This window comes from Bos mutus, chromosome 18 (assembly GCF_027580195.1).
Source record: "Bos mutus isolate GX-2022 chromosome 18, NWIPB_WYAK_1.1, whole genome shotgun sequence".
Taxonomy (NCBI): domain Eukaryota; kingdom Metazoa; phylum Chordata; class Mammalia; order Artiodactyla; family Bovidae; genus Bos; species Bos mutus.
In genome coordinates, this window is record NC_091634.1 from 59,090,943 (window position 1) to 59,118,739 (window position 27,797).

A 27,797-nucleotide genomic window follows, 5' to 3' on the forward strand; every position below is an offset into this window, starting at 1 on the left:
ATGGTTTGAGTACACATTGTTCTGTTCCAAGCATTGTCTAGCAGTAAGAACACAGCTCTTCAGTTATATAGAGGCAGTATTTCTAATAACAAAAAGCAATTGATGAAAGTGTTTAGGAAAAAAAAAAAGTCCCCCTAATCACATTCAATTTCAAAGTTATCTCTTGGTTCTCTTATTGTTACACTATTCACATAATTGCTTGCACTTTTTAAAAATGGGGAAAAGCATAAAAAATGCAGACTATAAAATGTACCCATCATTTTCCTTTAAAGTCTAGCAACACAAATTTCAAAGTAATCTTGCAATCTAAAGGAACTTAGTTTCTAATGTACTTTTAATCAGTGAGACCAAGACCAATTATATAATGCAGAGAGGCGTGAAGTTTATCAGAATATATAAATCCTAGTTCTTTATGCCCATGCCAGCTGTCACCACCCTCCACTCTACTGATTTCATTTTAGATGCCCCAAATCCTTTAGATATCACACCTTATTCAAATTAAAATAAATAATAGTGTACATCACCTAGTCCTAAAAATATAGGGTCATTTTGAACATATTTTTCAGCAGAAAATAATGGCCCTAGAATGTCTTGAGAAACTGTAGTAAACCTGAGTTGTAGTTGATAGAGTATTTTCCTCAAAAAATATGTGGCGCTTTCACTCTGAAATTCTGACTTCAGACATTGAGCATTTGAGTAAATGTCATTAAACTAGACAGACAAATACCCTTGGAGTCAAGGACTTCACACCACGAAGTCCTCAACATGTACTCCATTTTATAGATGTTAAGCATATCTTTTTAAATCTGAACTTAAGCATAGAGAAATCCTTCACATATCATTAACCCAAGAACGGTACAGGAAGCAAGAATATTCCACATCCGTGAATCAATTTAGAAAAAAGATGAGGACCATTGTCCTGGTCAGAACCAGCTAAGATCAGTCAGTAGTGATTGAAACTGATGTGCAGGCCCTTAACCACTAAATCAGTAGAAGAATACCAGAAGCCACTCAAAGGGTGACGTCGCAGCTTGGTTAATCTCCAGTTCCATTGGGAGGAAAGGCATCATTAATAGATGCATCTCACACGAATGATGACCTGAGAAATTAGGGTGTGACCTCTAGCTGCCACACACAAGGTAGGAAGGCAACAATGAGACAAAATTGGTAAAAGGAAGAGTGTCCTGTTTTGGAATCGGCTCCACTAAGATCAGAAACGGAGAAGGACAGAAAGAAAAATCAGTGCCACCTGCAAACTCCAAAGAAAGTTCAAAGGATAAAATAAATTTTATAAGTGAAACTTTTAATGGAGAAAAGCTTATACACAGAGTGAGAAATAGCAGAGGAAAACTATCTCACCCCTAGACTGTTGGAAGAGTTCCTGTTCATTTCGTTCCTTTTCAGGATACGTGACCTCCCCTAGGACGCCTTCCACGCAGGTGTGTGTGCTAAATCATTCAGTCACATCTGACTCTTGGCAACTGCATGGTCTGTAGCCTGCCAGGCTCCTCTGTCAGTGGGATGATCCCAGGCAAGAACACTGGAGTGGTTACCACGCCCTCCTCCAGGGGATCTTCCCAATGCAGGGATCCAACCCGCTTCTCTTCGGTCTCCTGCCAGGTTCTTCACCACAAGCAGCACCTGGGAAGCCCAGGATAGCTTCCACAGTCACTCCCAAAGCCCATGGGCCTCTGCATTCTTTTCTCCTATTTCCCATGTCTTTCTGTGAACTGGAGTGATTTGTTAAGGAGCAGAAAGTAGGGCTCTGATTTAATTAGATCCTATAACAGCTGAGGAACGGTGCAGAGTGAAACGCATCTGCGATGACTAATTTTACGTGTTAACTTGACTGAGCTAAGAGATGCCTAGATAACTAGTAAAACATTATCTCTGGGTGTGTCTGTCAGGGCATGTCCAAAAGAGATTAGCATATCCCATGAAATTCTAATTAGCATTTTGGAACCGAAAGTGAATTTTGCTCACTTTTCCCAAATGCTACATGTCTATGGAGTCTGTAAGCATTTTATAAAGCTCCTATCAATTCCGCATAATTTTTCTTTCTTCCTCATGAAAATAAGCAAGCAAAAGGAAAGAGAAGAGAGGACACTTATTTCTGCTTCTTTGTGAATATCCGCTGATTATAGCAAATTCCGGCCCTCTCAGCTTTCGTCCTCCCCCAAACTAAAGGTCATTTCCTCTTCTTTGTTGCAATCTTCTTGGGCAACTTTCTGCTTCAGTACCTTTGGATGATCCATAAAGCATCCTGGAATTAAATGACCTTCACATGCTCCTTTTTAATACTTATCTGCCCACATCTAGGTCCTTAATCATTCCCTGTGATTGCACCATCTTTGAAATTGTAAATGCTTATATTCTATTTTTTGATCCCAGATCACTAGATCTCTCTAGCTCTCTCAATCTCATTCTCCCACGCTTATTTACTTTTCACCCTCAAAAGCTCCACTGTTCCTTTGACATCTTCCATCTCTGTGATAGTTAATTTTATATGTCAACTTGACTAGGTCACATTTCCCACACATTTAGTCAAATATTTTCCTGGATGTTTCTGTGAAGATACTTTTAAGATGAGATTAACATTTAAAGCAGTAGAGTTTCTAATAAAACAGATGACACTCCCTAATGTGGGTGCACCACATCCAGTCAGTTGAAGGCCTTCAGTTCAGTTCAGTCGCTCAGTCATGTCTGACTCTTTGCGACCCCATGAATCACAGCACGCCAGGCCTCCCTGTCCATCGCCAACTCCAGGAGTTCACTCAGACTCACGACCATCGAGTCAGTGATGCCATCCAGCCATCTCATCCTCTGTCGTCCCCTTCTCCTCCTGCCCCCAATCCCTCCCAGCATCAGAGTCTTTTCCAGTGAGTCAACTCTTCGCATGAGGTGGCCAAAGTACTGGAGTTTCAGCTTTAGCATCATTCCTTCCAAAGAAATCCCAGGGCTGATCTCCTTCAGAATGGACTGCTTGGATCTCCTTGCAGTCCATGGGACTCTCAAGAGTCTTCTCCATCATCACAGTTCAAAAGCATCAATTCTTTGGCGCTCAGCTTTCTTCACAGTCCAACTCTCACATCCATACATGACCACAGGAAAAACCATAGCCTTGACTAGACGGACCTTTGTTGGCAAAGTAATGTCTCTGCTTTTGAATATGCTATCTAGGTCGGTCATAACTTTCCTTCCAAGGAGTAAGCGTCTTTTAATTTCATGGCTGCAGTCACCATCTGCAGTGATTTTGGACCCCCAAGAAATAAAGTCTGACACCATTTCCACTGTTTCCCCATCTATTTCCCATGAAGTGACGGGACCAGATGCCATGGTCTTCGTTTTCTGAATGTTGAGCTTTAAGCCAACTTTTTCACTCTCCTCTTTCACCTTCATCAAGAGACTTTTTAGTTCCTCTTCACTTTCTGCCATAAGGGTGGTGTCATCTGCATATCTGAGGTTATTGATATTTCTCCTGGCAATCTTGATTCCAGCTTGTGTTTCTTCCAGCTCAGCGTTTCTCATGATGTACTCTGCATAGAAGTTAAATAAGCAGGGTGACAATATACAGCCTTGACAATATACAGTACTCCTTTTCCTATTTGGAACCAGTCTATTGTTCCATGTCCAGTTCTAACTGGTGCTTCTGTACAGTTCTTCTGTGTATTCTTGCCACCTCTTCTTAATATCTTCTGCTTCTGTTAGGTCCATACCATTTCTGTCCTTTATCGAGCCCATCTTTGCATGAAATGTTCCCTTGGTATCTCTAATTTTCTTGAAGAGGTCTCTAGTCTTTCCCTTAGGAGAAAAAGGCCCTAGGAGAAAAAAAGACTGACCTTCCTAGAAGAGGGAATTTTGCCAAAGGATTTCTTAAGACTCAATTGCAATTCTCCTAAGCATCTCCAATCTGCCGTGCATATTCTGGACTTGCCAAACCTCCACAATCACTTGAGCCAATTCCTTAAAACAAGTCTATGTACATCGAATTGGTTCCTTTCTATCAGCACCTGCCCCCTTGACTTCACTCCCTCCCTGTAGAACACTGACTCTATGACACTTTCCTTCCTCGATGTTCCTGCCAGCTCATAGGCTTTCTTATCCTAGACAAGTCCTTCCACCACAGTTTCCCCCGGATTCCAATCCTGGATCAGACTAAGAAACTACACCCTCTGCTCCTGCACACACGTAAGCAGCTCACGGCTGGTGAAAACCAAACAACAGCGCACACGGGCACCATGTGTGTGGTCTCCAGCCTTCACTGAGCTCTCAGTGCTGGGCGGAGATTCTTTTCCTGGTCCACACCATTCTCACTTCTCTTCATTATCTGTAAACACAGGACCTTTCTGCCCACAAAGAGCCATTCCACAGGCTGAAGTTCAAACACATTTTTACTTTTTTTTCTTCTTTTGTAAGATATGTCACGCTTCAAAACCAACTATGATCTGGAGCCCCTCGCACTGGAATCACCTCCATGTTCAATCCCTGGACCTCCAAGGGCTCCCTCTCAAGTGCTAACCAAGCGCAAGTCTCTCCACTAACAAGCCCTCTGTCTGCGCATCACTCATCCCATCTCTTTACCATCATCCCACTTCTTCTCCACACCACCAAACTACTGGGAATAGTATTTGCCATTTCCTCTTCCCTCGTGGGCTGCCGTCCATGGGGTTGCACAGAGTCGGACATGACTGAAGCGACTTAGCAGCAGCAGCAACAGCTTCCCTCCTTCTTGTCATGGTTCCTCTCCTAAAAATGACTGCATTCAATCTCCTCCTAGCTGAATTGCTGATAACCTCAGATCTATTGTTAATTTTGTGTGAGGCTTTTTTTTTTTTTTAATCACTTAGTATTTTATTCAGAGAAGGCAATGGCACCCCACTCCAGTACTCTTGCCTGGAAAATCCCATGGACGGAGGAGGCCTGGTAGGCTGCAGTCCATGAGGTCGCTAAGAGTCGGACACGACTGAGTGACTTCACTTTCACTTTTCTGCATTGGAAAAGGAAATGGCAACCCACTCCAGTGTTCTTGTCTGGAGAATTCCAGGGATGGGGGAGCCTGGTGGGCTGCCGTCTATGGGGTCACATAGAGTCAGACATGAGTGAAGCGACTTAGCAGCAGTAGCAGTACTTTTATTCATTTATTTTATTTTTTAAAGTATTGGATATTTCATTTTTGCCTCTAGGTAAAAACACAAAATTTCAAAGCTGCTGCTTAAGATCTCAGCCCTTCTAGCCCTTATATGGGATTCCCAGGTGCTGCTGCTGTTGCTGCTGCTAAGTCGCGTCAGTCGTGTCCAACTCTGTGCGACCCCAGAGACGGCAGCCCACCAGGCTCCCCCGTCCCTGGGATTCTCCAGGCAAGAACACTGGAGTGGGTTGCCATTTCCTTCTCCAATGCATGAAAGTGAAAAGTGAAAGTGAAGTCACTCAGTGTGTCCAACTCTCAGCGACCCCATGGACTGCAGCCTACCAGGCTCCTCCACCCATGGGATTTTTCCAGGCAAGAGTACTGGAGTGGGGTGCCATTGCCTTCTCCAATTCCCAGGTGGCTCAGTGGTAAAGAATCTGCCTACAATTCGAGAGACCTGACTTCAGTCCCTGGGTTGGGAAGATCCTCCTGGAGGAGGGCATGGCAACCCACTCCAGTGTTCTTGCCTAGAAAATCACTGGATAGAAGAACCTGGTGGGCTACAATCCACAGGGTCACAAAGAATCAGACATGAGTTAGCAACTAAACAAGAACAAAGCCCTTAAGTAGTTGTGAGCTAAGTACTTAAGTGCTGACTATTGAATTCTTTAAAATGGCACCATTGTTGGCAGATTGAAAATCCACACTAGTCTTCACCTGATTCTTTGCTAAGTTCATAAAGGTATTTATATTAAAAAAAAAAACACTTTTGCATGAGTTTTTATAGGTTTTCTCTTTTTTTTGCATTTAATTCTGCAAAAGTCCCTTCCTCCTTCCCCTCATCCCACTTCCTTCCTCCCTCGTACAAATTCTTTAAGGCATTTATTATTGCAATTTGCAGGGGGTAAAAGCAACTTGTCCAGAGTCACACAGCTGTTAGAGATGGTGCCTGCATCTGAAGGTCTGTGGCCTGGTAACAGAGATGACTTCCTACTGCCATCCACAGCCTGCGCCCTCTTCTTCCTTTTGCGTGCCACAGCTCTGGTACTTTGGTGTAGTATTTTCAAAGTACTTTGGTACTTTGAACTGGACCTGATTTGACACTCCCACTATCCGAGTCACTCTTGGCCCAGACTAGAGAAATAGTACCATGGATTCCAGAAAGCCGTCCTGGGCATGTGCACAGAAACTGAGACCACTGTGTGCTGATGGCATTTGCCTCAGTTGTCCTGGATTATCAGAGCCCATCATGTTTATTCTGCTTTCAATCCAGAGCCTGGGGATGGTGAGTTTCAACGGAGGAGAGGAGGGGAGAGGACGATTCACAGGGACTTTCCTGGAGTGGAGGCAGGATACAGCCATGTGTGGCCCAATGTGAAAAGCTGTATAGATTTCCTCGGGGCAGAAGACTCCAGTGCAGAAAAGCCCTATGCGGTGTTCTAAGCAGAGAGTAAACAGAAATAAATAGGAGGAATATATTTCATGAAAATAAATACATACCTGGTCTAATCATACAAATTACAGTTCCTTATTTGTGAAAACGTCTTTTTAAAAACTTGTGCTATAGTCAAGTGTATACGTTATGCAGTTCAGACAAATTAAACACTCGAAGGCTAAGAATTTAAAAGTACAAACCAAAAAAATTTAGAAGAATCATATGGAAATTCAATGTGTGCTCATGTATCCAAAGTGCTTGATTTTATGGAAAAAAACCAAGAGGGAGACATAGAAAAGACCAATTTCTTTCCAATTTAGTTTTTGTATTTATCTGTCATCTCTGACATGCAAATTTTTAAAGAAAGCATAAATAGCACTGTAAGCTTAATTAATTTATGTATTTATTCTAATCTAAGGATCAAAAATCTATATGCCAAAGCGACATATTGGGAAAATTTTTTTTTTACCTTTGAATTCCAGAGTATAAAAATGGAACTGCCATTACCATAATAGCTTTGTGGCTCTTAGGACTATTTTCTGCAACTTTTCCACAAACTTGCTAAAATAAATATAAGCTTTTTTTCTCTGAAACTTATATTCCCCACCCACCCCCAGCTCATGATGACTCTGACATATTGTAATAAAGCCATTGCTCCCCGAGGATCTCTTTTCACTGCTCTAGCAATTTCTCTCTTCTCTCTCTCTTATTGAAAAAGAACCCTGTTATTAAGTACTTAAAATGTTCAAGGCTCCAAAAGGAAGACAACCTTTCAGTATGAGAGATTAATAATAACAATAAGAAGCACGGAAGGGAAGATAGGAGTTCAAAGCCAAATAAAATTTTCATTTGCAGAATACAAATCAAATATGATTTCTTTTGAACTGCATCTCTCTGATTTATAGACACAGCTCTGCAGAATACTTCCTAGCATTTTTGCTTCGTGTTTTCTTCCTTTCATCCTCATGGCTACTTCTGGACAAATGCCCTAACACTTTCTGAAAGCATGGCTCTTCTAAATCAACCAAAGGATTATTCTTTATGGACATTTCTGAAAGGAGTAAGAGGCAGATAATAATATAAAGAGAAAATCTGAGACAATACCAGCTCAGAAGCAGGACTCCTAACAGCAATTGGGAATGTGGATGGATAAAGCTGTATGGCTCAAGTCCTGGTTATGACTAGGAGTTCTTCTTTTACATACTTATACAAAACATCAGATGGATACCCTCATCTTAGTGGGCTTCCCCCATGGCTCAGTGGGTAAAGAATCCGCCTGCAATGCAGGAGACAAAGGAGATAAGAGTTCCATCCCTGGGTGGGGAAGATCCCCTGGAGGAGGAAATGGCAACCCATTCCAGTATACTTGCCCAGAAAATTCCACGGACAGAGGAGTCTGGTGAGCTACAGTCCATAGGGTCACACAGAGTCAGACATGACTGAGCGACTAAGCATGCACACACAAGCACACGCGCACCCTCACCCAGTAAACATGCAGGACCTCTGCATTGTGAACCAACAGAAACATCACCGATCACTGTGTTTTGGGTCTGAAGTAAATAATCACAAAAGTGCTTCCTTTTACCATTATGCTTTTGTTAATATCAATTCTAAACCACATTAGCAAAACAGTACGGTGGTCCTCTCTCCAATCACATTTACTCTTTCCTTGGACTATCTCCTATATCCTAGGAATTCAGTAGGTACAGTATGCATTTTAGCCAGCAGTGTTTGGGAATTTCTGTCACATGTAAAATCTGGAAGAAAGGAAAACGTATAAGTAGAGTGAAAGCAAATGAAAAATATATGAATGAGTTTGAAATTCAGCTGATTAAGGTTATACAAACTAGGCAAAATTCTCCAGAAAGTCTTCCTGGAAATAACACAATGGCAGATGCCATTGGGAAAAGACTCTCGAGATGAGTTGGTGACGACTGGAAAAGCGATGGGGCAGGCTGGACTAGAGTAAGTGCCTGAAAGGCCCTACATTGGGAGGGATGACGCAGGCCTCACAGAACTGAAGAGCATGCCCAGAAGAGAAGTCTGAAAACACAAGAAACCTTGGGAATGTCCTGAGAGCAGCAACTAAGTGTCTGAGATAGAAGCTGCGGTACATGAAGAAGCTGCCAATGAAACGTGCCAGATCCGGGACGGGATGTGGCCACCCAGTCTGCCAGGCAAGCAGAAACACTTCAATAAAGGAGCAGTGGGCTGTGTTTGCACAACAAATGTGTGCAACAGCCCCATCCTAGAGGCAACAACAGCGTGCATTAATCCACAGATACACCCTTCTACTTGATCCTCTGCAGGGGAGTCCTGGACTCAGCTATAGAATGTCTGATGAGAAACACAGCAATGCTCTCTCTCCCACACAGAAGGCAAAACTATACTCTGTCTTCAGTACGTACTGTGATAAACAACAAGACGGTGAATTCATAATTTATGGTTTTCTCCTGCCTTACAGTAGATTATGTGTAAAAAATGACACTAAACCAATGATTTCATCTACACCATGAATTCCGGTTGAAATACTGTTCTTCCCTAGCTTTGCATATTCATCAGTATTGACAGGAGGAAAGAGAGCTAAATTAACATGAACTTAGGTGGGAACTTGGGAGAAGGACATGGCAACCCACTCCAGTATGCTTGCCTGGGAAATCTCAAGGACAGAGGAGTCTGGCAGGCTACAGTCCATGGGGTCCCAAAAGAGTCAGACATGACTCAGGCACTACGCCACCCTAACAAGGTGGGAACTTACTGTAGACATCTCAATTCCTTCCGTATCAAAGTATTACTAATCAACCTTCTTGATGGAGAAGCCTGCAATTTTACTACTGAAAGGAATGAGGGATTAAATTACTCAGCAAGTACCTGAATTCTCACTCATCCTGTAGGAAAAAGTTTATAGAGGTGAGACTTCCTTAGGAACAACGTAGCTTCTTAGGGCTGTGCTTGTTTCCCTTAGAGCCATGTATCACTGTTCCCTGCTCTATTCTGAGCCACAGGAAGGCTGAGTGATGGAGACTGACAGTCCCAGGTCCTGTGCGAGCAAGCTTCCTGCCGGGCAGAGAGAGTTTGACAGGTGAGAGGAAGGGGGAGCCTGGATATTTCTCCCCACTCTTTCAATGCCTCAGGCAGCTTCTCAGTAGTGGCTGAGCCTCTTTCAAGGCTCCTGCTCCCCATGGACAAGCCTTGCTTCCAGAATCTTCCATTGGACAGTCCCTGCCACGGTTCTAGCACTAACTGAACAGTGTCGGCTACAAGCTCTAGAAACACCACCTTCTCATTATCCCTCCACTCCTGAGAAGTTACAGTGTCTGCTTGCTGCTGCTGGGCTCTGAAGGGTGCACCACCTCACACCTGATTTGCTTTGATCAGCTTTTCCACTACCTGTAACCAATTTTCTAGAATGACTTTGCAGTTTCAGATGCCAGGAGTAATTTCTGATTTTCTGACTGAGTGCTGACTCACAAACCAATTTAGTATCAGAAATGTGGTGTTTTTCTATTTTATGATCAAAGATTAGATGACACGTTGCACATATAAATGCCATCCAACCACTGTAAAATATAAATATATAAACTACTAAAATAATATTAAAAATAATATATGATGCTACATATTGATAACTCCCATAGGCTTGGTACTATCAATAACTGTTACAAGATAATTTCATCTAACAAGTGGGAGATAGCCATTATGTTTGTTTTTTTTTTAAAAAATCAATAATTGGATTGTTTCCTATCCACTCCTCTCTGCTGCCCTTCATTTCTTTCAGTCTCAGATTATCCCCTTTGAAACTTCATATAAATCCAATCTTTACCTGTGCTTTAATAAATTGACATATATTCCATCCATTGTCCCCATCTCTTTCTCCTCAGTCCTTAAGATTTATTCTTCAGTATCAAATGACACTTCAATTGAAAATTTTCCATTGGTTTTGAAATTCACTGCAGCAATGGCCAGTGTATTTTTACATCATCTGTTTCTGATGGCCATCCAGTACTTGGCTGCACAGAAGTACTGTTAATAAAATCTGCCTAAGTAAGTGACCTGCTGCTGGTGTATTGCTTTCTATTTCAAATAGATATGTCTTCACATTTAATCATCTTCTTTTATGTTCATTAGTAATATTCTAAATATTATCTTCATAAATCTCATAATTTCTTTTTACTTTCTCCCTTGATATTTATCATTTGGGAGTTCTATTTTAAGTGGAGCATATGTTTTCCTTTTATGTTGTCTACCTAGTTTTTTATATGTAGAAAGATAAATTACAGGTTTTAAAAATTAATTTTATTGTTAGGCACAGAGTTTATTGAATTATCTTTTTTTAAAAAATAAGATGTTCTCTTAGATTTTTAAGGAATATATTGTATCTTTCCTCCTTTCTACCTTTATATATTTTTCTAGCCTCTTCTCTGATTATGTGTGGTAAGTTTGAAAATTAAAAATGTAAAATAGGAAAGAGACGCTCATGCATTAGTTTTTAGAAGACCTAACCGACTGCGTCTTAAGCAGCAATAAAGAAACACTTCAGAAGGACAGAATCGCTTCCCAGAGAGATTTCCAAATGTACCTCCTGGGACTGGGGAATGAGAAGAGTCAGATGCAGACATCTGCAGCGCTGCATCACAGCAAGGATAAGAGGGGAGAAAAGAGGGTGGTGTCTCGTCCCTGAACTGTCACGTGCAGGAATGTGAGACACGAGCTGTAAAGTGGTTTTAAAACATGCCATCCTCTGGTTGATGCTTTGAGGATAAACTGGATGTGACTGTGTGCTCTGAAGGGGGCATTAAATCAAATCTGCTGACCCTAATCACTCTCTTCAAATTACTTTTATTTTGCTTGCTTAGGGACAGATCAATTGGAAGAATGTGAAGCAACGTTGCCATTTATCTTATTCAATGCATATGTGTTCCCACAGTTTACAGGGGTTAATATATATTTTTGTATATTACATATTCATGTAAAGTTCCAATTTACGTGAGCCCAGGAAGTTTATGAGAAGGGACTGACATAACGTGTTACAGAATGGGCACAGATGGGACGAGGTGAAATAAAACATGCTGCTTGATTGAGAAGGCACCCAGCAGACTAATTGTTCTGATTTATGACCAACGTCACATTAAAAACCCCAATGCAGCCACCTCCAACCAGGCACTCCTAGGTTAATCATTTCCAAAAGTAAGAGAACCAAGTTAAATAGAAATACAAACAGGAGAGTCCCTGGGAATACAGACTAATCATATAGACTTTCAATAAAAAACATCTTTCTGGCACTCAAGCAGAGGCTGTGTTGAAAAGGAGAAGCAGCTTAAAGCACTCTCCAGGCATTTGCCCAAGTTCTGAGCCAAGGATTGCAAGACATTAAGCTTGATGATTTGACATGTTGACATACAGGGCATCAGTGCTGTTACACTTTATATCACCACACATGTGGTGGGCTTAGAATACTAGAATAACATAGGAGAAAGGTCAACATAGGGAAAGGTCTAGGAAAGCTGCACCTCACAAAGTGGGGAGTCCACCAGACTTACCACACACCTCTCACTTGAATTTCTGCCTCATTGGGTTTTCTATTAAATGACCCCAGCCACTTATTTATTTGACTGGACATAAATACATGTTAAAATCTTTGCAGGTGGTATAGAGTTGACAACTCAATCATTCACAGTGATAATAATACTGTGACTATATGGTGACAGGAGATACTTTTGTCTAATTGATTATACACGTCATGGGGGCCTCCGTGTCTTTCACTAGCCAAAGCCAAACCACGACACTCAACACTTTTAATTTTAAAAAAGTTATATTAACTTCAGAAATATGTTAATACGAAATTATGGTTTTTGTTTGAAAAATGAGATACAATTGAAATATTGTGCATAATACACTCCAACCCCATGAACTGTAGCCTACCAGGCTCCTCTGTCCATGGAACTCTCTGGGCAAGAATACTGGAGTGGGTAGCCATTCTTTTTCTCCAGGGCATCTTCCTGACCCAGGTATCAAATCCAAGTCTCCTGCATTGCAGGCAAATTCTTTACTGTCTGAGCCACCAGGGAAGCCTCATTGTGCATAATAATCGTATTTCCTTAAATAATTCATAAAATTAGTGCCATCCCGTCCCTTGCCCTTATCGTCTGCAGTGTAAAAGAGAGAATTTGTATAATTCAGCTGTAAAGTTCCTGCACATGTTACTATGGTTAAAATAATTTCTAAGTTGTTAGTTTTATGAAATTCCAGAAATTGTTCTTAGATGAGCAAAAATTATACTTCACACTTCCTTTTCCAATCGTTTACAACAAACTGGCTGAAAAGTCTTTTGACCGTAGATGTTGAGAAATTTTGTTTTGTCTTCGAGAGGAACAATTACAGCAGTTTGCATTCTCTATTTTTTGCAAAATATTTATATGCCATCTAGAAAGAGTACTTTGTATAAATTATATTTGTGGGCACTGGACTATAAGTTTTATCCAAAAATTAATTTTTAAAAAATATGTCTCTCTCAAATTTACAGTTCTATCAAGTACATGCATGGCCGTAAAGATAACAAATGAAGTATTTTGCCTTTCTTTTTTAAAGATTATTTGTAAGAAGCAGCAGGGCATTTGATGAATTCTTTCAGGTGTACAGAAGTCATTGCTCTCTCTAGTGCTCGAAGAGAATACATTGAAGGAAATGAGGAATCTTCTATCCATGTTGATGGGTTTTATTTTATGTGTTTCTAAACTTGTAACAACTGCCTTTTCTTCCTCTTTCCATCACATTCTCCTATAATGCTTTATGGGTTCCCTAACTCTCTTCCACAGATTTATTTGTATCATCTGGAGCAGACTGTGAAGCGCTTAAAAAAATTGTCATGTTTTGTATAATCTGGATGCATTACCCATAATGGGCAAAAAAAAAAAAAAAGTTACAAAATACAGATGTGCTAAATGTGACAAAGAGTCAAATTCCTTACTACGAACATCAATTAAAAATTGGTCTTTAGCTAAACAAAAAACCCCACATTAAAGTGATCTGTGCCAGATCATTTTAAACAACCTGGAACCAGGTTACAATTCACCATGTTTCATTTTGCCCGTGTTGCTATTGTAGAGTCACAGAGGGGGGCTTCCCTCAGGGAGGAACCTGAGTAATTACAGGGTAAAGAGAGAACTATGAGCCTACCTGGGATGGACAGACAGCATGAGTGTGTGTGTGTGTGTGTGTGTGAGCTTACGCGCGCGCGCGCATGTGTTTATACATATATTGACAATGTTTGAAGATTTGAAGCTGTTTTACCTACACCATAACCTTATCTATTTTATGTGTGGTCATGGCATCAGCGGCAAGTCTCAGTTTTGATCTTGACGTTCAGTTATCCATCTGCTTTCTTTACCATATCCAAAATTATAGTCCAGTCCTTCCCAAATCTGTTAGTCCATTTTGACTGTAGTCAGAGTCTAAAAACGATATTACCAAGCCAAGTAACTGTGATAGATACCATCTGTCTTTACATTGATTGGTTTGGATTAGTTAAGGATATCATTCGTGTCACTAATGCACCCTGACCACCTCGCTTTTTACAAGGTAAGTGAAAAAGACGAACAGCACTGTCCAGGTTTGGCTTTCCTCAAGCTTGATCCATGAAAACAATTAATTTTCATAGTTAATCTTTCTCTCTAAAAAATGTCAAAATACACATCTTACTTAATACAGCTAAATATTAGCCACTACTTATCTAGTTTAAAATCCAAAGCTTATTTAGAAGAAAAGAGTAAAGGATAATCCAAACACGTAGTTAAAAAAATACCTCATTAGGCTTTCACAGCTATTGGTTCATAATTACTGTTTAATTTATCCCCAGTTTGAATGGTTTTCATGGGATTAATTCAACCGTAATATCCAATTTTTCTTGCTGTTATACATAACTTCAACTTCCTTTGGATTTTAAGGCAGGTTTTCTGAAAATGCTTACAGAAAACTTCCAGCCTAACAGTCGTTCTCTCTAGAGAAAGAGCAGGGCTACATTTTCTCAATTCAACTTACATCAATAAACATGCAATTGAATGACCACCAAGTGCTTCAGAGATACAAAGGTGAATAATCACAGTCCCTTTCTTCAATGAGTTTACAATGTATCACGGAGTTCTAGGAAGTTTCAAAAGACAGGCTGTTGACTGATCAAAGAAAATTATCATTATGTGCCCAAACAGGCCTCCAAATTATCTGTGTGCTAAGAACAACGCTTCATTAAGTTACTCATTTTCTCTGGTTCCAGCAGCTCAGTCAGAGGAAAATTAAAAAAAAAAGTTCTTTGATTTCAGTATGTTGTCCCTGGCCCACATAAAATCCAAACCAATACTTTTCTACACTAAAAGAGAAGTCCTTTCTTCACCAGCAAGCAAACTTTCTTTAGCTTCCTTCTCCCACTGGGTGTTCATGTATACTCGGTCAACTACAAATACCACTCACTTTATTACAAACTGCCTCCTGGTCAGTCTCCCTTGTAACAGCTGTGCCCTGTCCACAAAACACAGCATTTTAACACTTGAAAAGACTACAGAAAGGTTTATATATAAATCATATATGTGCGTATAAGACATATATAAATATTCTAAATATTATATATAAAAACCTCTATATACTAGGGAGACATTAATTCATATTTCTCAGAGTCATCAGAACAACAAAAAAAATTCTTTTTGCCAACCTTAAATAAAGGCAATGCAAAACTGCTATGTTACTAAACAAAAAATGTTTTATACAGGCTTGGTTTCTTCCTTTAATCTTCACACTATTTAGAGCACTAATGAGATTTTTTTTTTCCTTCAGTTTCTGAGGACTCTGTGAAATAAGTTTACTTTTAGTATTTTCTTAAATTAAACCATAAAATGTATTGGAAAATGAATATTAATACATTGGAAAATGTTTTCTAAGTAAGTCCAAAGATTCTGATTCTAAACAAAGTTTAAGAGATTCTTAAACTGTCTGTAGGAATGACCATGCTTCCTCCTCTGAGAGGCCATGTATTCTGTTAAAGAAACATACCCAGATACTGTCCTCCTGGCGATACTGCTTCCAGTTCCTGCCGCTGTCGCTGAACATCAGGAGGTAGCTGGTCACCCAGTTGGAGCTCCCATATCCCCCTTGGGTGGCCACGGCAGTGATCTCCATCCTCTCTCCAAGGTCAATCTGCAACCACTGGTATTTATTTGACACAAGTGGAGACCAGCCACCAGCTCCTTTTGAGAAAAGAGAAAAAAGAGAAATGAGCAAAGAATTCATTAGAAATCTGTTAATGAACTAGCAATGCCAGTAAGACTATTCCTCTATGAAACTTCAGAAAGTCAAATTTCCAAAATACAAAACTTTCCATAATGGTAAAAAAAAAATACAGAGAAACAAGAATATAATGTAAATGGATGGCACCTATATTAATTATGTTGATTTCTAGGTGTTACAACCATCTAACACTGGGAGAGCAAATTCAGTGAGGTTAAACTCACTGTATGTTTAAAGTCCTTAATTTGAGAGGCAGACAGCCATGTCAGCACATAGAACTAGTATGTTCAGTGCCCACACACGGCTGAGTAACGATTTGCCTTCAGACTGTGATTTACCTTCAAACTACATGGAACTTGGAAATGCAGTACTTGGATGAAATCTCAAAAATGAAAGAATGATCTCTGTTCATTTCCAAGGCAAACCATTTAATATTACGGTAATCCAAGTCTATGTCCTGACCAGGAATGCTGAAGACGCTGAAGTTGAACGGTTCTATGAAGACCTACAAGACCTTCTAGAACTAACACCCAAAAAAAGATGTCCTTTTCATTATAGAGGCCTGGAATGCAAAAGTAGGAAGTCAAGAAACACCTAGAGTAACCGGTAAATTTGGCCTTGGAGTACAAAATGAAGCAGGACAAAAGCTAATACAGTTCTGCCAAGAGAACACACTGGTCATAGCAAACACCCTCTTCCAACAACACAAGAAAAAACTCTACACATGGACATCACCAGATGGTCAACACCAAAATCAGATTGATTATATTCTTTGCAGCCAAAGATGAGAAGCTCTATACAGTCAGCAAAAACAAGACCAGGAGCTGACTGTGGCTCAGATCATGAACTCCTTATTGCCAAATTCAGACTGAAATTGAAGAAGTGGGGAAAACCACTAGACCATTCAGGTATGACCTAAATCAAATCCCTTATGACTATACAGTGAAAGTGAGAAATAGATTTAAGGAACTAGATCTGATAGACAGAGTGCCTGATGAACTATGGATGGGGGTTCGTGACATTGTACAGGAGACAGGGATCAAGACCATCCCCATGGAAAAGAAATGCAAAAAAGCAAAGTGGCTGTCTGAGGAGGCCTTACAAATAGCTGTGAAAATAAGAGAAGAGAAAAGCAATGGAGAAAAGGAAAGATATACCCATTTGAATGCAGAGTTCCAAAGAATAACAAGGAGAGATAAGAAAGCCTTCCTCAGCAATCAATGCAAAGAAATAGAGGAAAACAACAGAATGGGAAAGACTAGAGATCTCTTCAAGAAAATTAGAGGAGGCGGTCCTAAGATGGCGGAGGAATAGGACGGGGAGACCATTTTCTCCCCCACAAATTCATCAAAAGAACATTTAAACGCTGAGTAAAATCCACAAAAGAACTTCTGAATGCCAGCAGAGGACATCAGGCACCCAGAAAAGCAGCCCATTCTCTTTGAAAGGAGGTAGGAAAAATATAAAAGACAAAAAAAGAGACAAAAGAGGTAGGGACAGAGCTCCATCCCGGGAAGGGAGTCTTAAAAAGAGAGAAGTTTCCAAACACCAGGAAACACTCTCACTGCCGAGTCTGTGCTGAGCCTTGGAAGCACAGAGGGCAACATAATAGGGAGGAAAAATAAGTAAATAATTAAAACCCACAGATTAGGAGCCCAATGGCAACTTTCCCAGAGGAGAAGCAGCGCAGAGGCCTGCGCCCGCCACTAGCAAGCGGGGGCTGGGCAGGGAGGCGCGGGCTGCATTGCTTAGAGTAAGGATTGGGCGGAATTCCCCCGAGGGAAATCAGAGCCAATTAATCTGGGCTAACAAACCAGACTGTGGGATAGCTACCACGCGAAAAGCCCTAAGACACCGCCAGGCCCACGCACAGAACAAAGGGCAGAATAGAACTAGCCGGCTGCAGACCATCCTCCTCCGGTGACAGGCAGCCAAAGCCGGAAGAGGGCAATCGCAGCCCCAGAGAGACATTATCTACCAAACTACAAGCAGGCTTCCTTGCTTACTAAGACTTCTTGGGGTCCTGGACAGTCATCCACCTGAGAAGGTGCGCCAGTTGTACACCCAGAAAACCAAGCAGCAGGGTTGGGAGAGGCGGTAAGTCGCAGTGACCGCGCTCACCAAACACCTCATCACCTGAGCTGCTCGGAGCTGGGAAGGGCACAAAACGCAAGCCCAACGGAGTCTGCGCCTCTGAGGACTACCCGAGTGCCTGAGCCTGAGTGGCTTGGACCTGGGAGGTGCATGCAGCCCAGGGCCGGCCTCGGACCGTTCTGGTGGAGCAACCTAGAGCCTGAGCTGTGTGGGCAGGGAGGATGCACGCACCGTGAGCGGGGCACAGGCCCAGTGTGGCTGAGACACTAAGAGCACACGCCAGTGTTATTTGTCTGCAGCGTCCCTCCCTCCCCACAGCGCCACTGAACAAGTGAGCCTAAAAAAGTGTCCACCACCGCCCCATTGTGTCAGGGCGAAAATCAGACACTGAAGAGACCAGCAAACAGAAGCTAAAACCGAGGGAACCGCCTTGGAAGTGACAGGTGCAATAGACTAAAACCCTGTAGTTAGTACCGACTGCATAGGAAGGGGCCTACAGATCTTGAGAAATATAAGCTGGACCAAGAAACTATCCGAAAATGAACTGACCCCACACTGCCCACAACATCAGAGAAAGTCCTAGATATATTTTTACTATTTTTACAATCATTCTTTCCTTTTTCTTTTCTTTTCTTATTTTTCTTTTCTTTTTTTCTTTTTTAACTTTTTTATAATTTTTAAGTCCTCTATAAAACATATATTTCTGCTTTATTGACTATGCCAAAGCCTTTGACTGTGTGGATCACAATAAACTGTGGAAAATTCTGAAAGAGATGGGAATACCAGACCACCTGATCTGCCTCTTGAGAAATTTGTATGCAGGTCAGGAAGCAACAGTTAGAACTGGACATGGAACAACAGAATGCTTCCAAATAGGAAAAGGAGTTCGTCAAGGCTGTATATTGTCACCTGTTTATTTAACTTATATGCAGAGTACATCATGAGAAACGCTGGGCTGGAAGAAACACAAACTGGAATCAAGATTGCCGGGAGAAATATAAATAACCTCAGATATGCAGATGACACCAGCCTTATGGCAGAAAGTGAAGAGGAACTCAAAAGCCTCTTGATGAAAGAGAAAGTGGAGAGTGAAAAAGTTGGCTTAAAGCTCAATATTCAGAAAACTAAGATCATGGCATCCGGTCCCACCACTTCATGGGAAATAGATGGGGAAACAGTGGAAACAGTGTCAGACTTTATTTTTCTGGGCTCCAAAATCACTACAGATGGTGACTGCAGCCATGAAATTAAAAGATGCTTATTCCTTGGAAGGAAAGTTATGACCAACCTAGATAGCATATTTCAAAAGCAGAGACATTACTTGGCCAACAAAGGTCCATCTAGTCAAGGCTATGGTTTTTTCTGTGGTCATGTATGGATGTGAGAGTTGGACTGTGAAGAAGGCTGAGCACCGAAGAATTGATGCTTTTGAACTGTGGTGTTGGAGAAGACTCTTGAGAGTCCCTTGGACTGCAAGGAGATCCAACCAGTCCATTCTGAGGGAGATCAGCCCTGGGATTTCTTTGGAAGGAATGATGCTAAAGCTGAAACTCCAGTACTTTGGCCACCTCATGCGAAGAGTTGACTCATTGGAAAAGACTCTGATGCTGGGAGGGATTGGGGGCAGGAGGAGAGGGGGATGACAGAGGAGGAGATGGCTGGATGGCATCACTGACTCGATGGACGTGAGTCTCAGTGAACTCCGGGAGTTGGTGATGGACAGGGAGGCCTGGCGTGCTGCGATTCGTGGGGTCACAAAGAGTCGGACACGACTGAGTGACTGATGTGATCTGATCTGATCTGATTACTCCTTTAATTTTCATTTTTATAACCTACTATTACTTTGCAAAAAAAAGACTATTTTTTAAAGCAAACTTTATGTATATATATTTTAATAACTTTTGTGACTTTGTGTTTTTTTCTTCTTTTCTTTAATATTGTATTTTTGAAAATCCAACCTCTAGAATTTTAATCTTTGCTTTTTGCTATTTGTTATCAAATTTGTACCTTTAAGAACCCAATCTTCAGTACCTATTTTTACCTGGGAGCGAGATTATTGGCTTGACTGCTCTCTCCCCCTTTGGACTCACCTTTCTCTCCACTAGGTCACCTCTGTCTCCTCCCTCCCCCTTCTCTTCTCTACCCAACTCTCTGAATCTCTGTGTATTCCAGACGGTGCAGCTCACTTAGGGAACTGATTACTGACTGGATCTGTGTCTCTCCTTTTCATTCCCCGCTGTTATCCTCCTGGACACCTCTGTCTCCTTCCTCCCTCTTCTCTTCTCTGTATAACTCCATGAACATCTCTGAGCAGTCCAGACTGTGGAGCACACATAAGGAAGTGACTACTGGCTAGCTTGCTCTCTCCTCTTTTGATTCCACCTCATCTCATTCGGGTCACCTCTAACTCCCTCCTCCCCTTCTCTTCCCCATGTAACTTTGTGAACCTCTCTGGGTGTCCCTCACTGTGGAGAAACTTTTTCATCTTTAACCTAGATGTTTTATCAACAGTGCTGTATAGAAGGAGAAGTCTTGAGACTACTGTAAAAATAAGACTGAAAACCAGAAGCAGGAGGCTTAAGTGCAAATCCTGAGAGCATCATAGAACACCTGACTCCAGAAACATTAAGCGATAGGAGTTCATCAAACGCCTCCATACCTATGCTGAAACCAAGCACCACCCAAGGCCAACAAGTTCCAGAGCAAGACATACCATGCAAATTCTCCAGGAACACAGCCCTGAGCTTCAAAATACAGACTGCCCAAAGTTACTCCAAACCCATTGACATCTCATAACTCGTTACTAGACACTTCACTGCACACTCCAGAGAGAAGAAATCCAGCTCCACCCACCAGAACACCGACACAAGCTTCCCTAACCAAGAAACCGTCACAAGCCACCGATACAACCCAACCCACAGTGAGGAAACGCCATAATAAAGAGAACTCCACAAACTGCCAGAATACAGAAAGGCCACCCCAAACTCAGCAATATAAACAAGATGAAGAGACAGAGGAATACCCAGCAGGTAAAGGAACAGGATAAATGCCCACCAAACCAAACAAAAGAGGAAGAGATAGGGAATCTACCTGATAAAGAATTCCAAATAATGATAGTGAAAATGATCCAGATCTTGAAATAAAAATGAAATCACAGATAAATAGCTTGGAGGCAAGGATTGAGAAAATGCAATAAAGGTTTAACAAGGACCTAGAAGAAATAAAAAAGAATCAATATATAATGAATAATGCAATAAATGAGATAAAAAACACTCTGGAGGCAACAAATAGTAGAATAATGGAGGCAGAAGATAGGATTAGTGAAATAGAAGATAGAGTGGTAGAAATGAATCAGAGAGGAAAAAAGAAAAACGAATTAAAAGAAATGAGGACAATCTCAGAGACCTCCAGGACAATATTAAACGCCACAACATTCAAATCATAGGAGTCCCAGAAGAAGAAGACAAAAAGAAAGACCATGAGAAAATACTTGAGGAGATAACAGTTGAAAACTTCCCTAAAATAGGGAAGGAAATAATCACCCAAGTCCAAGAAACCCAGAGAGCCCCAAACAGGATAAACCCAAGGCGAAATACCCCAAGACACATATTAATCAAATTAACAAAGATCAAACACAAAGAACAAATATTAAAAGCAGCAAGTGAAAAACAACAAATAACACACAAGGGGATTCCCATAAGGATAACAGCTGATCTTTCAATAGAAACTCTTCAGGGCCAGGAGGGAATGGCAGGACATACTTAAAGTGATGAAAGAAAATAACCTACAGCCCAGATTACTGTACCCAGCAAGGATCTCATTCAAATATGAAGGAGAAATCAAAAGCTTTACAGACAAGCAAAAGCTGAGAGAATTCAGCACCACCAAACCAGCTCTCCAACAAATGCTAAAGGATATTCTCTAGACAGGAGACACAAAAATGGTGTATAAACTCGAACCCAAAACAATAAAGTAAATGGCAACGGGATCATATGTATCAATAACTACCTTAAATGTAAATGGGTTGAATGCCCCAACCAAAAGACAAAGACTGGCTGAATGGATACAAAAACAAGACACCTATATATGTTGTCTACAAGAGACCCACCTCAAAACAGGGGACACATACAGACTGAAAGTGAAGGGCTGGAAAAAGATATTCCATAAAAATAGAGATCAAAAGAAAGCAGGAGTAGCAATACTCATATCAGATAAAGTAGACTTTAAAACAGGGCTGTAAAAAGAGACAAAGGACACTACATAATGATCAAAGGATCAATCCAAGAAGAAGAGATAACAATTTTAAATATATATACACCCAACATAGGAGCACCGCAATATGTAAGATAAATGCTAACAAGTATGAAAGGGGAAATTAACAATAACACAATAATAGTGGGAGACTTTAATACCCCACTCACACCTATGGATAGATCAACTAAACAGAAAATTAACAAAGAAACACAAACTTTAAATGATACAATAGACCAGTTAGGCCTAATTGATATCTATAGGACATTTCACCCCAAAACAATGAATTTCACCTTTTTCTCAAGCGCACATGGAATCTTCTCCAGGATAGATCACATCCTGGGCCATAAATCTAGCTTTGGTAAATTCAAAAAAATCGAAATCATTCCAAGCATCTTTTCTGACCACAACGCAGTAAGATTAGATCTCAATTACAGGAGAAAAATGTTAAAAATTCCAACATATGGAGGCTGAAAAACACACTGATGAATAAACAACAAATCACAGAAGAAATCAAAAAAGAAATCAAAATATGCATAGAAATGAATGAAAATGAAAACACAACAACCCAAAACCTATGGAACACTGTAAAAGCAGTGCTAAGGGGAAAGTTCATAGCAATACAGGCATACCTCAAGAAACAAGAAAAAAGTCAAATAAATAACCTAACTCTACACCTAAAGCAACTAGAAAAGGAAGAAATGAAGAACTCCAGGGTTAGTGGAAGGAAAGAAATCTTAAAAATTAGGGCAGAAATACATGCAAAAGAAACAAAGGAGACCATAGCAAAAATCAACAAAGCCAAAAGCTGGTTCTTTGAAAGGATAAATAAAATGGACAAACCATTAGCCAGACTCATCAAGAAACAAAGGGAGAAAAATCAAATCAATAAAATTAGAAATGAAAATGGAGAGATCACAACAGACAACACAGAAATACAAAGGATCATAAGAGACTACTATCAGCAATTATATGCCAATAAAATGGACAACGTGGAAGAAATGGACAAATTCTTAGAAAAGTACAACTTTCCAAAACTGGACCAGGAAGAAATAGAAAATCTTAACAGATCCATCACAAGCACAGAAATTGAAACTGTAATCAGAAATCTTTCAGCAAACAAAAGCCCAGGTCCAGACAGCTTCACAGCTGAATACTACAAAAGTTTAGAGAAGAGCTGACACCTATCCTACTCAAACTCTTCCAGAAAATTGCAGAGGAAGGTAAACTTCCAAACTAATTCTATGAGGCCACCATCACCCTAATACCAAAACCTGACAAAGATGCCACAAAAAAAAAAACTACAGGCCAATATCATTGATGAACATAGATGCAAAAATCCTCAATAAAATTCTAGCAGTCAGAATCCAACAATACATATAAAAGATCATACACCATGACCAAGTGGGCTTTATCCCAGGGATGCAAGGATTCTTCAATATCCACAAATCAATCAATGTTATATACCACATTAACAAATTGAAAAATAAAAGCAATATGATTATCTCAAGAGATTCAGAGAAAGCCTTTGATAAAATTCAACATCCATTTATGATAAAAACTCTCCAGGAAGCAGGAATAGAAGGAACATACCTCAACATAATAAAAGCTATATATGACAAATCCACAGCAAACGTTATCCTCAATGGTGAAAAATTGAAAGCATTTCCCTTAAGGTCAGGAACAAGACAAGGGTGCCCACTCTCACCACTACTATTCAACATAGTTTTGGAAGTTTTGGCCACAGCAATCAGAGCAGAAAAAGAAATGAAAGGAATCCAAATTGGAAAAGAAGAAGCAAAACTCTCACTGTTTGCAGATGACATGATCCTCTACATAGAAAACCCTAAAGACTCCACCAGAAAATTACTAGAGCTCATCAATGGATATAGTAAAGTTGCAGGATATAAAATCAACACACAGAAATCCCTTGCATTCCTATACACTAATAATGAGAAAACAGAAAGAGAAATTAAGGAAAGAATTCCATTCACCATTGCAACACAAAGAATAAAATACTTAGGAATGTATCTACCTAAAGAAACTAAAGATCTATATAAAGAAAACTATAAAACACTGGTGAAAGAAATCAAAGAGGACACTAATAGATGGAGAAATATACCATGTTCATGGATCGGAAGAATCAATATAGTGAAAATGAGTATACTATCCAAAGCAATCTATAGATTCAATGCAATCCCTATCAAGCTACCAACGGTATTTTTCACAGAGCTAGAACAAATAATTTCACAATTTGTATGGAAATACAAAAAACCTCGAATAGCCAAAGCAATCTTGAGAAAAAAGAATGGAACTGGAAGAATCAACCTGCCTGACTTCAGGCTCTACTACAAAGCCACAGTCATCAAGAAAGTATGGTACTGGCACAAAGGGAGAAATATAGATCAATGAAACAAAATAGGAAGCCCAGAGATAAATCCACACACATATGGACACCTTATCTTTGACAAAGGAGGCAGGAATATACAATGGAGAAAAGACAATCCCTTTAACAAGTGGTGCTGGGAAAACTGGTCAACCACTTGTAAAAGAATGAAACTAGAACACTTTCTAACACCATACACAAAAATAAACTCAAAATGGATTAAAGATCTAAACATAAAACCAGAAACTATAAAACTCTTAGAGGAGAACATAGGCAAAACACTCTCTGACATACATCACAGCAGGATCCTCTATGACCCACCTCCCAGAATATCGGAAATAAAAGCAAAAATAAACAAATGGGACCTAATTAAAATTAAAAGCTTCTGCACAACAAAAGAAACTATAAGCAAGGTGAAAAGACAGCCTTCAGAATGGGAGAAAATAATAGCAAATGAAGCAACTGACAAACAACTAATCTCAAAAATATGCAAGCAACTCCTGCAGCTCAATTCCAGAAAAATAAACGACTCAATCAAAAAATGGGCCAAAGAACTAAATAGACATTTCTCCAAAGAAGACATACAGATGGCTAACGAACACATGAAAAGATGCTCAACATCACTCATTATCAGAGAAATGCAAATCAAAACCACAATGAGGTACCATTTCACGCCAGTCAGAATAGCTTCGATTCAAAAGTCTACAAGCAATAAATGCTGGAGAGGGTGTGGAGAACAGGGAACCTTCTTACACTTTTGGTGGGAATGCAAACTAGTACAGCCACTATGGAGAACAGTGTGGAGATCCCTTAAAAAACTGGAACTAGAACTGCCATACGACCCAGCAATCCCACTGCTGGGCATACACACCAAGGAAACCAGAAGGGAAAGAGACACGTGTACCCCAATGTTCATCGCAGCACTGTTTATAATAGCCAGGACATGGAAGCAACCTAGATGTCCATCAGCAGATGAATGGATAAGAAAGCTATGGTACATATACACAATGGAGTATTACTCAACCATTAAAAAGAATACATTTGAATCAGTTCTAATGAGGTGGATGAAACTGGAGCCTATTATACAGAGTGAAGTAAGCCAGAAAGAAAAACACCAATACAGTATATTAACACATATATATGGAATTTAGAAAGATGGTAATGACAACTCTGTATGCGAGACAGTAAAAGAGACACAGATGTATAGAACAGTCTTTTGGACTCTGTGGGGGTGGGGGATGATTTGGGAGAATGGCATTAAAACATGTAGAATATCATATGTGAAATGAATCGCCAGTCCAGGTTCGATGCAGGATACAGGAAGCTTGGGGCTGGTGCAATGGGATGACCCAGAGGGATGGTATGGGGAGGGAGGTGGGAGGGGGTTCAGGATGGGGAACACATGTACACCCGTGGCAGATGCATGTTGATGTATGGCAAAACCAATACAATATTGTAAAGTAAAAAAAAAAATAATAATAATAATAATATTAAAATAAATAAATAAAATAAAATAGAGAAGCTGGGGGAAAAAAAAGAAAATTAGAGATACCAAAGGAACATTTCATGCAATGATGGGCTCAATAAAGGACAGAAATGGTATGGACCTAACAGAAGCAGAAGATATTAAGAAGAGGTGGCAAGTATACACAGAAGAACTATACAAAAAAATCTTCCTGACCGATATCATGATGGTGTGAACACTCACCTAGAGCCAGACATCCTGGAACGTGAAGTCAAGTGGGCCTTAGGAAGCATCACTACGAACAAAGCTAGTGGAAGTGATGGAATTCCAGTTGAGCTATTTCAAATCCTGAAAGATGATGCTGTGAAAGTGCTGCACTCAATATGCCAGCAAATTTGGAAAACTTAGCAGTGGCCACAGGACTGGAAAAGGTCAGTTTTCATTCCAATCCCAAAGGAAGGCAATGCCAAAGAATTCTCAAACTACTGCACAATTGCACTCATCTCACACGCTAGTAAAGTAATGCTCAAAATTCTCCAAGCCAGGTTTCAGCAATCTGTGAAAGATGAACTTCCAGATGTTCAAGCTGGTTTTAGAAAAGGCAGAGGAACCAGAGATCAAATTGCCAACATCCGCTGGATCATGGAAAAAGCAAGAGAGTTCCATAAAAACATCTATTTCTGCTTTATTGACTATGCCAAAGCCTTTGACTGTGTGGATCACAATAAACTGTGGAAAATTCTGAAAGAGATGGGAATACCAGACCACCTGACCTGCCTCTTCAGAAACCTGTATGCAGGTCAGGAAGCAACAGTTAGAGCTGGACATGGAACAACAGACTGGTTCCAAATAGGAAAAGGAGTACGTCAAGGCTGTAAATTGTCACCCTGCTTATTTAACTTCTATGCAGAGTACATCATGAGAAATGCTGGGATGGATGAAGCACAAGCTGGAATCAAGATTGCTGGGAGAAATATCAATAACCTCAAAGATGCAGATGACACCACCCTTATGGCAGAAAGTGAAGAATAATTAAAGGGCCTCTTGATGAAAGTGAAAGTGGAGAGTGAAAAAGTTGGCTTAAAGCTCAACATTCAGAAAACTAAGATCATGGCATCCGGTTCCATCACTTCACGGCAAATAGGTGGGGAAACAGTGGAAACAGTGTCAGACTTTATTTTGGGGGGCTCCAAAATCACTGCAGACGGTGACTGCAGCCATGAAATTAAAAGATACTCATTCCTTGGAAGGCAAGTTATGAGCAATCTAGACAGCATATTAAGAAGCAGAGACCTTTGTCAACAAAGGTCCATCTAGTCAAGTCTATGGTTTTTCCAGTGGTCATGTGTGGATGTGAGAGTTGGACTATAAAGAAAGCTGAGTGCTGAAGAATTGATGCTTTTGAACTGTGGTGTTGGAAAAGACTCTTGAGAGTTCTTGGACTTCAAGGAGATCCAACCAGTCAATCCTAAAGGAGATCAGTCCTGGGTGTTCATTGGAAGGACTGATGTTGAAGCTGAAACTCCAATCCTTTGGCCACCTGATGTGAAGAGCTGACTCATTTGAAAAGACTCTGATGCTGGGAAAGATTGAGGGCAGGAGGAGAAGGGGACGACAGAAGATGAGATGGTTGGATGGCCTCACCGACTCAATGGACATGGGTTTGGATGGACTCCGGGAGTTGGTGAGGGACAGGGAGGCCTGGCGTGCTGAGGTTCATGAGGTCTCAAAGCGTCGGACATGACTGAGTGACTGAACTGAACTG

The 27,797-nt window shown here is 40.5% G+C and overlaps 1 protein-coding gene across 1 annotated transcript in view; it reads right to left on the bottom strand.

The window, feature by feature from the left end:
- CNTNAP4 (contactin associated protein family member 4) overlaps positions 1–27,797 on the bottom strand; it is a 285,401-nt gene that overhangs the window by 174,015 nt on the left and 83,589 nt on the right. The window contains exon 3 of the mRNA XM_005894297.2: positions 15,603–15,796. Within this exon, the coding sequence (XP_005894359.1) occupies positions 15,603–15,796 (194 nt within the window). The remainder of the gene's footprint in view (positions 1–15,602; positions 15,797–27,797) is intronic.